Here is a 14,234-nt window from a genome sequence, read left to right on the forward strand (position 1 = left end):
CAACATCTCACCAACAGGTAGATAAGCATACATATGGCACTCCATGCAAAAGATTGAATAGCTCCCTTCATGCTGCTGGACTTCTGTCTGCATCTTAATTTGTTGGGTTGGTAACGTTTTAAAAGCTTACTAAGGAGTGGGTATTTCTCAATTTAAGGGTTTTAAAAGTTTGACTAGGATTTTAAAAAATATTTATTAAGAGTCTTAAATCTAAAGTTTTTACATTTGAATACTAGATATCTAACGAAAGTTAGTGAATAACCAGCAAGAGGACTAAAATCGATCAATTGCTAAAATCAGGGTTAATTGTATGTTTTTGTAAATCACAAATTTACTGTTTTGAAGATTTTCCTCTTAATGGGGGTGATCTAGATTAAAAAAAAAAAAAGAACTTGATTGGCGTGGGTGGGTATTGACTAGTGGTCCAGGAACCAGTGCTCTCACCTTCTTAGATCAAATAATCTTTGCAAACTCACAATTCTAACTTGCAATCAAACGCTAATCTTTACTAGCTCACATAATTATTCCAAAGTGTATTTTCCCAGAACAAACAATTATAACACTGGCAAACAAATGCTAACCTTAAAACTAACACACAATATACATGGCCAGTAATGATTTAACTCTCCAAGAATTTTTTTCTCAAGATTTAAGCCCTCTTTCCCAGGAAATCCAACTTACCACAGCAGATGAGATTTACTCGATTCTTGCTTTCCTATATATCTGTGTTTCGAAGGCAATTACTTCAAACAAAAATACTTCAAAAACAATCTCCTCTAAGGAATTCACACTGCAAGTAAATTGGCAATTGGCCCTCTCAGCTAATCTCTCTTCTTGTTTCTAACAGTACTTGCCCTTAAATCCTTTTCACATCAAACACTAGTGACTAGTTGCCCAGGAACCAGATCTCTCACTTTCTCAGAGCTTTGGAAACTCACAATTCTAACACTTGCAATCAAATGCTAACCTTTACTAGCTTACAGAATGAGCCAAAAGTTTGTTTTCTCCAAACTCACACAGTTATAACATTTGCAAACATATGGCAGCTTCAGATTGCATAAAGTATGTCTTGAGTCTTATTCCAGTATCTCCTTTCCCCAGCATGCTCAGTCTGACTTGTTTTTATTGAATTTGCAGGATGAATGTTGGGGTAGCTCATAGTGAGGTGAACCCCAACACCAGAGTACTGAACAGCCGAGGAATATGGCTGGCTTACATTATCTTAGTGGTATTTCTACATGTGATCCTGCTGAGTATTCCCTTCTTCAGTATTCCTGTCGTCTGGACACTTACCAATGTTATTCACAACCTGGTTAGTCAAGACTTTTTTTTTTTTTTTTTATGTTTTTCTGCCATGTTGTTTTCACTTTGCTGATGAGAGTAAGATGGTATAGATGTCTTATTCCAGGGCTTCCCAAAGCTGTCCTGGAGCCTCCACAGCCAGTCAAGTTTTCAGGATATTCACAATAAATATGCATGTGAAATTTGCATATACTGAATCTCCATGATAATCAAATTTCTCATGCATATACATTGTGGATATCCTGAAAACCTGAGTGGCTGGGGGGTCCCCAGGACAGGTTTGGGAAGCCCTGCCTTATTCTGAATAAGACAGACTATTGTGAGAAAAACAGTTTAATTGCAAATTTAGTGCTGATAAATGCCAGATTAAGAGAGCCAGAAATTGAAGTCTTCTGTTTATCCACAGAACAGAATCTTTGCAAGCATACCCCTCAAATGCTACCCCATTGTGCAGTAGGTATAGCAAAGACACTAAAAGCATGCAGGATCCAAGGCAGCATGGTTTTACCAGAGGAAGATCACATCAAACATCTGATCAATTTCTTTGACAGGTGACCAAAGACAAATTGAGATGGCTTTTAGTAAAGGTTTTGACACTGACCACAGAGGAGGCTTCTGAGGTGTATGGAGGCATTCATCTGCCAACTAGATGTGAACCCAGGATGAGTTCTGTCTACTGAGTGCCAAGATCCCAGAAATTACCGAGAGATTGCCAAGAATCATTAACCCTTCTGACTGCTAGCTGATGCTGTTCATCCACATTGGTATAAATGATACTTCTAGGTATCACACTGAGTATATCAAAAGTGACTTCATGGCTCTGGGAGAGAGGGTGAAGAAGATAGGTACGTAGATGATATTCCCTTCAGTTCTCTTAGTCAAGGATAAAGGTCCTGGCAAGAAAGCTCACATTCTAAGATGAATGAATGGCCATAAAGATAGCTTTAAACTAGGATCATTGGGGATGGCTAGACAAAGCCCTTAAGTAAGTAAATCTTTAAACACATATATGGAGAAATGAAGGAAAAATGGGAAACATTTGGATAGCTACATCCACTAATGCTCATAATATGGGAAATAAAGTCCCAGATCTAGAGCAAGTCATGGATTTACTACTACTGCTAATTAATACTTCTGTAGTGTTACTCGACATATGCAGCATTGTACAAAAACATAAAAGACTGTCCCTTCTCTGTAGAGCTTACAATCTAATCAAGACGACCCTAGAGGGCAAAAAAGCCGTGAGGAATTTTATTTATTAAGACAAATTAATGAGGCTATAAACGGGACAATTTGGTTAAGATTTAATAGCCTCAAAAAAGTGGGATTTTAGACAAGATTAAATAAGGCAAGAGGGAGCATAATACACCAGCTCAGAAAGTCTATTCCAAGCATATGGTGGAACCAGGTGGAAAGTATGGAGTTGGGAATTGGCTGTAGAGAAGGGCATAGATAGTTAGTAGAGTACACTTGGAGGGGTGTAGAGAGAGATAAGAGGAGAGCTAGTGAGGAGCTGCAGAATGAAGACCTTTGTGGGTAAGTAAGAGTCACTTGACTTGTATGTGAGGAAAGGATAGTCAATATAGTGATTTGAGAAGAGAGGTTATATGGGTGTAGCAACTTTGCCAAAAAATATTGTGTATAGATTGTAATGGGAGACCTGTGAGGAACAGGTTGCAATAGTCTAAGCGGGAGATGATGAGACTGTGTATAAGGGTTCTGGTAGTGTGTTCAGGAAGGAAGACATGGATCTTGATGATGTTAGAGAAAGAACTGGCACATTTTAGAAGTATTTTGGATATGTGTAAAGAATGTGAGAAGAGTAGAAGATGACTCCAAGGTTATGGGCTGAGGAGACTGAGAAAATGTCATTGTTATCCACAGCAATAGAGAAAGGCAGAAGAGGGAATGTGGGCTTGGAGGCGGGGGGGGGAAGATAAGGAGCTCTGCCTTGGCCATGTTAAGGTGGTGGTAGGACATCCAGGCAGCAGATAAGCAGGCTGCGATCTTGGACTGGATTCCTGATGAAATTTCTGATATTAGCTAAATCTGAGAATCATCAGCATAAAGATGGTATTGAAAGCCATGAGAAGAAATCAGACCACCAAGAGCCTTAGTAAACAGTGAGTAGAGAAGAGGGCCCAGGACAAAACCCTGAGGCACACCAATTGACAGTGGGATGGCATTAGAGGATGATCTGCCAGAGGAAACACTAAAAATGTGATGTGAGGGTAAGAAGAGGATGAAGACAGGACAAAGCCCCAAAATCCAACTGAGAGCAGAATGTAAAGGAATAGATGATGATAATAAACAGTGTCAAGGAAAATAAGGCCTGTGTAAAGGCCTTTGGTTTTAGCTATAAACATGTCATTGGAGACTTGGCTAGGCTGTTCTGTGGAATGCAAGGGCGAAAACCAGACTGGGATGGATCAAGAATGGCTTGAGATGAAAAAGTCAACACAGCAGTGCTGAACAGCACTGCATCGGACAAAGAGGATTCTGTCCTTAAAAACTCCTGCCTCAATAAATTGATTAGTCTTATATAAGGTGCCCCCCCACCTCTTGCCATTTCTCTTCATCCACTGATATACAATGTAGTGGAGAAAAGGAGAGATGAAACAGTAGTGGATCAAGGGTCGCCAGCTTGGAGATTCCTGAAGGTGGTGGTTGTGACTGGACAAGGCTGTGGGGAGGATGGTTTAGTGTTACAGTTATCAGTTGATGGTCCCTTAGTAAAATATACAAACCACCATTAACTATTTTTCTGAAATTACAAAATGGATTTTATTAAGCTTCATTAAACTTTCCTAATACTAAGTAAAAATGTCCCTAATTTTATTTGTATGTTTATATAAAGAACATAAAAAAACTGGCTCACACGCATATCATCCTAAAAACAAACATCACGATGCCTGTGGAACAAAGCAGGGACAAATGTATTTAAATAATTTTTTTAATGAATTCACAATGCATCTTGGCATAAATATATTGTGAGTAAGCCACGAGACGAAAAAGATCGGTGTAAAAAAAAATGTCTTTATTAAAGAGTTGCCTTACTCTGGCCGAGTTTCGCTCTCGCAGGAGCTGCCTCAGGGGCTGTTAAGGGCAAAATTTGAAAATTAAAATAGATACACATACACATGACACAAATACATGTAAATAAATAATGGTGACATACATATGTAAATAAAATGAAATGAACTTACATTGTGTGCACATTTTGACAACATACAGAAGAAAATTTAAATAATTTAAATGAAATGCACAAAAAAATATATAAATACATAAATACAATGATACGCACAAATAAACCATTTTTTTAGTAGAAAATTGCCTAATTGACCTGAAAGAATTGTTTAAGGATGTGATCAAGAACTCAGTTTGTGTATGTGTGTACTGTTTTTCACAAAGGACAGATATGGAATGGAGTATTGATGACAAGAACTTATAATATATATATATACTTTTAACACAAAGGACACAGATGCACAGTGGAAGTAGACTATGGTCACAACAAGAAAAAACAAATAATGATACCTGTTTCTATCCTGTTGATTTAAAAATTCAGTGGAAAGTCATCACCGATTGCCAATATCAATCTAAACAGAGCAACTTGGTGTTAAAATGTCACGTGTAATTTTAAAAATGGAGTAAAAAATGATAAAAACAAACTGCTTTCGTTTCTCGTATACTCATAAAAAAATAGGTTATTCAGTTTTAAAATATTTTTTTTCAGACTGGAATGTATTAAGAATCATGATTGTTTGCCAGCTTGAGAATTTGAATAAATAACTTAAACACATGCAGGATTGACTGTACTAACACTGAGGTAATCAACTGCCATAACTTGTCCTCTTATTTTTACTTTTTAAAAAAAAATGACGTATAAAGTTTTTAGTTGAACATGCTGTGCCCCGTAGATAATATTCATATTGTGCATGGCCATAGAGCATGGGTGGGCCCGCAGCGAATGCCAGGGCCCACGGTTTACCTGGGGCTGTGGGCCCGGAGGCACAGTGAGGGGCGCAGGCCGGCGCCCTGAGGAAGTCCGGCCTCTGAGCACTCCAAGGACGGGGCGGGTCCAGCGTCATCGGGGCGCCCCAGCACGTCCCAATGACGTCAGACGCATCTGACCACGCAGGGGGGGTCCCAACGAGCCGAAGTCATCGGGGGGCCAATGCGGCCGGCCCGATGATGTGGGCCCAGGCCATTTAAACGGCGTTTCACGCCGCAGCCGGCCCCTTTTGCCCTGGAATACCCACGGGAGCAGACCGGCTGCAGCGCGACTCACTTTGACCACATGGTCCAATCGCTGCCATGGATCGCGGCCCAGACCACAAGATTCAACATATAAAAAAAAATACATTTGTGCATTGAATCGATTTAGGCATTTAAAAAAAAAAAAACTCTGAGCTGAAGCAGCCAGCAGGGACGAGCCGGCCAGAGACTAAGCCAGCCACGCAGCGAACAGCAGCTGGCAGAGAGGAGCCGGATAACCTGCCTGCCTTTTACATCAGATGGCCGCGGATGGAAGGACCCCCTCCCTCCACACTATCCGAAAGGCTTTCAACGACGCAGTGAGTACCCAATCATTATGGGAAGGAGCCCTGCATATCTGAGCAGAGGGGCTCCGATATGCAGGGCTCGACGAGCCGAAGGGGATCAGGAATGTCAACAGAGGAGGGAAGAGGCCGTGGAAGGGACCCTCGGGGGAGAAGTAATGGAAGGGACATCCCATAGTACAATAATGAGCGTACGAACGGACGGAGCTTGAATCGTGGTGCTGCTAGGACGAGGGCCATGCAGCGAAGCAGGGGGAGGCGTCAGACTACAGTAAACCCTATGAATAATGCAGGAGGTTCAAAGCCAATCACAGGGGATCAGATCCAGCCCTTTGGCTTCCCATATATACCGGATTTACCTCCCCCCCCACCCCCCGGGGCATGCGGACCTTGGATATGCAGCCAGGCAACCCTGATGGCAGGAGCAGCGGCTCGGGACCTAATGCATATCCACAATACCCGCAGTCGGCCTACCCGGGAGGGATGCCATACCCACTATATCCATGGGGATATTGGCCGGGACAACAAAGTATGCGAGATAACCAAGAGGCAAAAGGGACAGAAATCGACGCACGTCAAGAGGGAGAAGGAGTTCGAGCACGGCGGTCAATAGTCAATCCGAAGGAGAGACACAGCGCAGCGAGATGTCCAGCGCAGTGACCGATACTGACAGCGAGGCGGTAATATTACCGGATGTCAGCACAGGTGACCCAACTACAACAGAAGTGGGAATCGAGCAAAAGCAGCTGGGTGAGTTACCAGACACCTGTTTCTATTCCACAGCCCCTAGCCGGAGCGGCAATAGCGCACACATCAAAAAAGAAAAGTGGGAAGCGGAAGAGAAAGTATAGTTCCACTTCCAGTGACAGTAGTTCATCTTCTGATTCGGACAGCACAGAAGAGAACATTCCCCCACGAGTGCAGTCAGCCCAGGGCGAGATCGCAACAACCTCGATGCCGCAGAACAGCATGGCCTCACTATGGGTAAACATACTGAGGAGGCTAAGACAAAGAATCAAGAGGAAGAAATACATCAACATATTCAGACTGTTGGAAGGAAGAAGAACTTCCAGAGACAGAAAAAAGGCAGAGATTCCATACCGGATGACAATAAGACAATACTGCGCAACCTATGGACATGGACGAGATCATTTCTCAGACTGATGAGCGTGGTAACCAAATATGACCCGTACCAATGTGGACCGATGCTTGGATATGCAGACACAATTTTAGAAGCACAAAGAGCATATGAAGGCTGGGCATGGCTAAATTACGATGAACTCTTCCGCGAAAGAATGGTGGAGACCGGGACAATGTCATGGGCGACGCATGATACTGACTTATGACTGAAAGAAATGACAAATAGGGCGGCTGATGCGGGCGTTCGTCGACGAACTGGAAACAGAGTACAATACAATGGAGGACCTACAAACAATACCAATAATGTCTGTTGGAGATTCCACAAAACATCGTGCACCTTCAAGGACTACAAGTTTAAGCACGTATGTCTGATATGCTCAGCACATCATCCGGCCCACAAATGCACAAAGAAGGCCGCCACGGGGAGTTCTTTCCCAGGGAAATGAAACAAGGCATTTGCAAATGCAGTTTTGCCGATTCGACTGGACAGAATGTTAGAATGGCTCACCAAATACCCAAGGAAGGAGGATGCGGAGAAGATTACCAGGGGTTTTGGCAAGGGCTTCCGAATTCCTTATCAAGGAAAGATCAAGGAATTTACAGCCAATAATGCAACTTCTACAACAAGACATTCGGAAATAGTCCAAGCCAAATTAAACATCGAATTGTCCTTGGGTCGAATGGCAGGTCCTTTTGCAACACCACCATTCAAAAATATGGCATTATCTCCACTGGCGGTGATACCAAAGAAGGAGCCAGGCAAATATACACTAATACAAAACCTATCGTTCCCGCCGGGACTCTCAGTAAACGATCATGACACAGGAAGAATGTTCTGTGCAGTACGCTTCATTTGACTCTGCCATCACGCTTTTGAGGAGATGCGGAGAAGCGGCAGTTATGGCAAAGACCGACATTGAATCGGCATTTCGTCTGCTGTCAGTACACCCATCCAGTTTTCCATTGCTGGGATTCAAGTTTCAGGCCATGTTTTACTTTGATAAATGCATGCCAAGTGGATGCTCCTTGTCCTGCGCTTATTTTGAAGTCTTCAGTTCATTCCTGCACTGGGTAACGGAAAAAAGGGCGCAGTCGAACAATATAATACATTATCTAGACGACTTCCTGTTCGTCGGCCCTGCCGGAACAGGGACGGCGGCTCACCTGTTGCAAACTTTCCAGGACGTGGCACAGGAATTCGAAGTCCCATTGGCACAAGAGAAGACGGAAGGGCCAACCACCACAATGTGTTTCCTTGGCATTGAGTTGGATTTGAAAAGGATGATATCCAGACTCTCAATGGAAAAGATTCACAAATTACATGCTTTGATTGATAGGGCATTTAAAGCAAAAAAGATGACACTAAGGGAAGTACAGACAATGTTAGGAGTATTTAACTTCGCATGCCGGGTAATTCCCATGGGCAGAGCATTCCTGCGCAGACTCTCAGCGGCAATGGCGGGGGTCAGGTATCCGCATAATTTCATCAGGATATCACAGCCTATACATGAGCATTTAGCAATTATGGGCATTATTCCTGAGCAGCTACAATGGAATATCGGTTTGGCAGGAGCCCCCGATATCAAGCCGGGACTTGGAAATTCTTTCAGATGCATCGGGGGGGGGGGGGGGGGGGGGATGGGGATTTGGTGTGTACTGTCAGGGAGCGTGGGCCGCCGTGCAATGGCCGGCATCATGGGTTGACGAAGGAATAACAACTAATATAACATTCCTGGAGTTGTTCCCTATATGGGTGTCTTTGATTATTTGGGGGAAGCACTTGCGGAACAAACACATTGTAGTCTGGTGTGATAACCAAGCAGTGGTGTCAGTTATCAACAGACAGCTAAATGTCCAAGAGTGGCTAACTTGTTTCGTCAGATAGTTTTAAGTAGCTTGCGCATTAACACCACTATAAAGGTGCGACATGTCCCAGGGAAACATAATGGGGTAGGAGATTCATTATCTCATGCTAAATGGTCTTTATCCCGCAAACAGGTACCATTATGGAGCAGATTACCAATTGCATGACTATCTATTCATCGGATGAGGTAATATCAGGGGTAAAACAGTATGAAATGGAGTTAAAATGGTTTTAAATCAGTTATAGGTAGTGAGCATCCATTGAAGCTGTATAAGTCTGTTTAAACATTTGCTTTGTTGTAATGCCGGGTGAAAATTGAAAATAAGAGAGGAAAATAATTGGTTTGTGTGTGTTGGGTTTGACGTTCTTTAGGTAATTTTTACATCAAAAAAGTATTCAATGATAATGTGCTGAAATATACTTTTTTTTAAAATTAATTTATAGTGGCACAACTTATTCTAACTATTACCCATCTGAAAAGACCTGTGATATGTTTTAGGAGATTGAATCCAGCTTGGGTGAATCCTTAACGAGTGTTCCCTTATGAAATATGCTACAATAATGTTGGTTTGGTTGAAACTTCGATGGGATTATTATCTTGTAAAGATCGCTGCAAGTGTGCCTGTTCCCCCTGAGGAAGCCCATGACAGGGCAAAACAAAGCTTTTATAGGGGTTCTTTGTTCATCAATTAACTTTGTGACTTATTTCTATAATGTGCAGTGATCAGAAGAATACAGAATAATCAGTAAAGAACATGGGACTGTGAGAATAGAATTGATGTGTGTCTTTGTGATGGTTTCAAGGTTTAATTGAAGTAATAATGCTGTTCTTTGTTAATTGAATTTTATACAAAATATGTTTATACTGAGATGCATTTTAAAAAATATGTAAGTACATTTGTATCTGCTTTGTTCTACAAAGACTGATATTTGTTTTTAGGATGGTATGCATGTGAATGAGTTATGTTGTGCTTTATATAAACATACAAATAAAATTAGGGAAATTTTTACATAGTAAGTACAGTATTAGGAAAGTTTAATGAAGCTTAAAATCCATTTTATAATTTTGGAAAAAGTTAATGGTAGTTTGTATATTTATTAAGGGAAGTAATATTTTGTGTTTTTGGTTTTGCATTCATGTATTAGACTCCTCCCAGTCATAAGTTGTTTTTTTTACTGCACTAATAGATATAGATATATATAAAAAGGAATTTAGGTCTTTTTATAGATACAGAGCTAAATATGAAATTTCACATTGCTAAAAAAGTAAAAGAAGGATTTTGGAAATTAATGATGTTAAGATGTTTGAAGCCTCTACTTTCTCGAGATAACTTGTAATACAGCTCTAAAGTTATGTTATTCACAGGACTCGATTACTGCAACTCAACGATGTTAGGCCTCCCAAAATCAACACTCCGTCCTCTGCAAATACCTCAAAACACTGCAGCCTGCATTCTAACACAAGAAAGAAAGATCATATTACTCCAGTCCTGAAAGAATTACATTGGTTACCTGTCGAACAGAGAATAATGCATAAAACATTATGCATTATACACAAAATATTGTTTGGTGAACTGATAGATTGGTTGAACACCGTAATTAGATTACACATACCACAACGCGATCTAAGGTCGACTAATAAAGGCCTCCTGTCAGTGCCCACAATAAGATCCGCCCACTTAAGTCAAGTGAGAGAGCGCTCAATTTCAATAGCAGGATCAACACTCTGGAATAAACTACCACCAGAATTGAGACTCCAATCTGATGATAAAAGGTTTAAGAAAGAATTGAAAACATGGCTTTTCCAACAGGCATACTCGATTAATAACTAAGCTGCTAGCAGAAATGTATGATTTTTACTGTTTTATCTTTTTAACTTTATTAATGGAGTTTTAGTGTTAACTTATCTTGTCTTTAATTTATGTTAGATAATTTGTGAATTTTTACTCATTTCATGTATTTCCTTTTAGTATAATTATGTAAGCCGTTGAGATGGAATCTCTCTATGCAACAGTATAGAAAACTATATGTATAAATAAATATATAGAGAGATACACATATCTCAAATTACATCCACACACCTATTAAGAATACATAACTTATTATTTATAAATACGTCACCCAATATTAAATAGCTCAAACCCATATGTTTCCTACAGTGATTCAACAAACTTCAAAAATTTGCTAAAATATTCCCAGTCATACAAATAACCACACTCACTCACATGTACACTTTAAAAAAAAAACAAAACAATGGGAAATGGAGGTGAGTGGTATACGCAATTGGTATAAACCACAATAACCATGGTATAGCGCTAGAGAGTTTTTGCGGATCCTTCAAAAAATGAAGCGTGAAAAGGTGTTAGAATCAACATTTCCATCTTTATTCATGAGTGATTGAAGGAGAGTTTAAAAAAAAACAAAAAACTTTGTTTTTCAAAGAATATCACTAAACATTGCAAAGAGTTAATTTTTATGCAATTCTTCCATTTATAACCAGCCCAAACACAAGCATTTTCTTAGCGAGATAGCAATTTATAGTGCTGTTATGGAATGATCCCAGCTTTATCAAATGCTTCCTCAATACCATTAGAAACCAACTGTTTTCTAGTCCTGTTTTGCCACATATGATTTTGCCAGTTGTATGCAGGAGTGAATCAACATAGTATTTGCTTAATTCGTCCACGATGACATTGGGAGATTCCAAATTGATCTTTTTGTTACACCACCATATTTCAAAAAGTGTCCACAGTGGAGCCATTCAGATAATGTTTACTTTCAGTTCCCCCCGTACACATAGGAACCATTCATATGATAAAGACATTGTATATTCGATTTCAGTCCACCCCAACAAGGATCTCGTTTCACCCGACAAACGGGCTTCTTCAGGGGGAGTTTTTATTCACTGTTCCTTTTAAACGCCTTCATAAATGTCATCTCAGCAACGATCAGCAGTTAAGAACCAGAAAACTTTTATTTTTACTTATGTTCCTTCGATTGCCCACTGTGATCAAACAAAGCAATATAGTATTGCTTCAGAATATATTCCCATGTATGTCTATACACGTTTTAGAATAGTTATTTAAAAATGGTTGTTTAAAAAATTCTTCCTTCAAAAACCTGACCCATGCAATTTCCTACCTGAACAGCTGCACATACAGTCTTTCTGGCAGTTCTCATGTCCACTATCAATATAACCCTCACTGGCACCACCCCTTCTCTTCATCTCAACACCACCAGCTTTATTGGATCTTAATAGAATGCTTCCCACTCTATGGCGGTATTAAGATCATGGGGTTCTAAGGTTTGCCACCTAAAAATATATTTCTGTTCTTTTCATTGCAGTCTCTCCACACTGTTACCCCCTCGTGGAAGAGATAATGGATATGACAATACTTTAACTGGTCCACATCATGTCGACAATGCTTCCAGTGATTGACCAGTGGCTCATCTATTTTCATTGCGCAAATGTGTGACTTATGCTGTATTAATCAAGTTTTTTTATTGCTAATTTGGAATGTCCTAAATATAAACATGGACAGACCACTGGATAGACAACCTGTCTGATATTGCAGTCAAAATGACCTTTCAAGGTATATTTAATAGGTTTACTAGGATGCTGAAACACTTTTAGGTGCAGTACATTGCTACATATTACATATTCCGTGCAGCAAGACTGTACCCATAAATATCCAGCCTGTTCAATCTTGTTTTAGGGACTGGTGTGTACCAACGTGTCTTTCAGATTTCGTCCTCAAGTCTTAGCAAAAATTGGGGGTTCTTCAAACCCTACATGCGGAGTCAATACTTGCCAATGTTTTCAAATAATTCTCTGCACCTCATGTGTACATGTGGATACAGCAGAACACAGATTGGTCTTAACACTGGCCGTCTATTAACTGGTTCCAACAACTCCTCCTTTTTGGCATACAGCACTTTTTATATGCACTTTTAATATCTTATTTGGTTACCCCCTCTGTAGGAATCTGGCTCACATATGTTCTGCCTGAACTTTATATTCTTTGGTGTCCAAACTCAGGCACCGAAGTCTCAAAATCTGACCATTCTCTGTGGGTGGTGACTTGTGAAGTATAGCAAAGTATTCCTATCTGTTTGAAAACTACAATTCACCGTAAACAATAGCCAGCCTGTTTATAAATTACTGTATCCAAAAATGGAATTTGCCTCAAATCTGTCTGGAATGTAAACTTCACATTGTCATCACATGTATTAAGCCACTTACAAAACTGATCTAGTAATTGAGGGCCCTGTCCAAACACAAAAGATGACATCTATGAATCTCAGCCACTGCTGAATATGCAGCCAATACAATGAGCCATATACATGTTGTTCTTCAAAATTAGCAATATAGAGGCACACCATTGATGGGGCCATAGTGGCCCCCATGGCCATCCCTTTTATCTGTTGATAATACCTCCCTTCAAAATTGAAAAAGTTCCTTGTTAAAGCAATCTGTGCTAAATGCATGATGATTACCCTGTTTCTCAAAGGTATGACCAGCCCACTTAAAACCAAACTGATTATGTCTACTGCAGCTTTTTGAGGAATATTAGTATACAGAGCCAGTACATCTGCAGTCATTAATGTCCAAGACTCCTCACAGTTAGTACCATTAAGAATCTGGATAAGGTGCATTGAATCCCTGATGTACGATCTAACTGCCCGAGATACTAGGTCTCAAAAAAGAATCCACGTACTTTGATAAATGCTGAAGCATAAACCTGATCCCAGAAACTATTGAGTGACCCGGAGGATTACACATAGATTTATGTATCTTTGGTACAAGATAAAACCTAGGGACAGCAGGATACTTTTCCAGTAAAAAATCATAATGATAAGAAATGACCCCTTCCTGTCTCCTTTGTTCTAATCTCTATCTATCTCTATACACACACACTCTGTGGGATCATTAGGGGCAATCCTATATAATTCTTCATCTTAAGAACATAAGAAATTGCCATGCTTGGTCAGGCCAAGGGTCCATCAAGCCCAGCATCCTGTTTCCAACAGAGGCCGAACCTGGCAAGTACCCAAACACTAAGACGATCCCATGCTACTGATATCAGTAATAGTAGAGGCCATTCCCTAAGTCATCTTGATTAATAGCAGTTAATGGACTTCTCCAAGAACTTATCCAAACCTTTTTTAAACCTAACTGCACTAACCACATCCTCTGGCAACAAATTCCAGAGCTTAATTGTGCGTTGAGTGAGAATTTTCTCCGATTAGTCTTAAATGTGCGACTTGCTAACTTCATGGAGTGCCCCCTAGTACTTCTATTATCCGAAAGTGTAAATATCCAATTCACATCTACTCGTTCAAGTCCTCTCATTATTTTAAACAAC

General features: G+C 40.3%; 1 protein-coding gene across 7 annotated transcripts in view; it reads left to right on the forward strand.

The window, feature by feature from the left end:
• Window positions 1–14,234, forward strand: part of ORMDL2 (ORMDL sphingolipid biosynthesis regulator 2) — a 99,138-nt gene that overhangs the window by 29,753 nt on the left and 55,151 nt on the right. For all 7 annotated transcript variants that reach the window (XR_003855534.1, XR_003855533.1, XM_029594795.1 and 4 more), the window contains one exon: window positions 1,138–1,312. Coding sequence is in view for 5 of the 7 variants with exons in the window: in XM_029594795.1 (XP_029450655.1) it covers window positions 1,138–1,312 (175 nt within the window). In the remaining 2 variants the exon portion in view is untranslated. The remainder of the gene's footprint in view (window positions 1–1,137; window positions 1,313–14,234) is intronic.

This window comes from Rhinatrema bivittatum, chromosome 3 (assembly GCF_901001135.1).
Source record: "Rhinatrema bivittatum chromosome 3, aRhiBiv1.1, whole genome shotgun sequence".
Taxonomy (NCBI): domain Eukaryota; kingdom Metazoa; phylum Chordata; class Amphibia; order Gymnophiona; family Rhinatrematidae; genus Rhinatrema; species Rhinatrema bivittatum.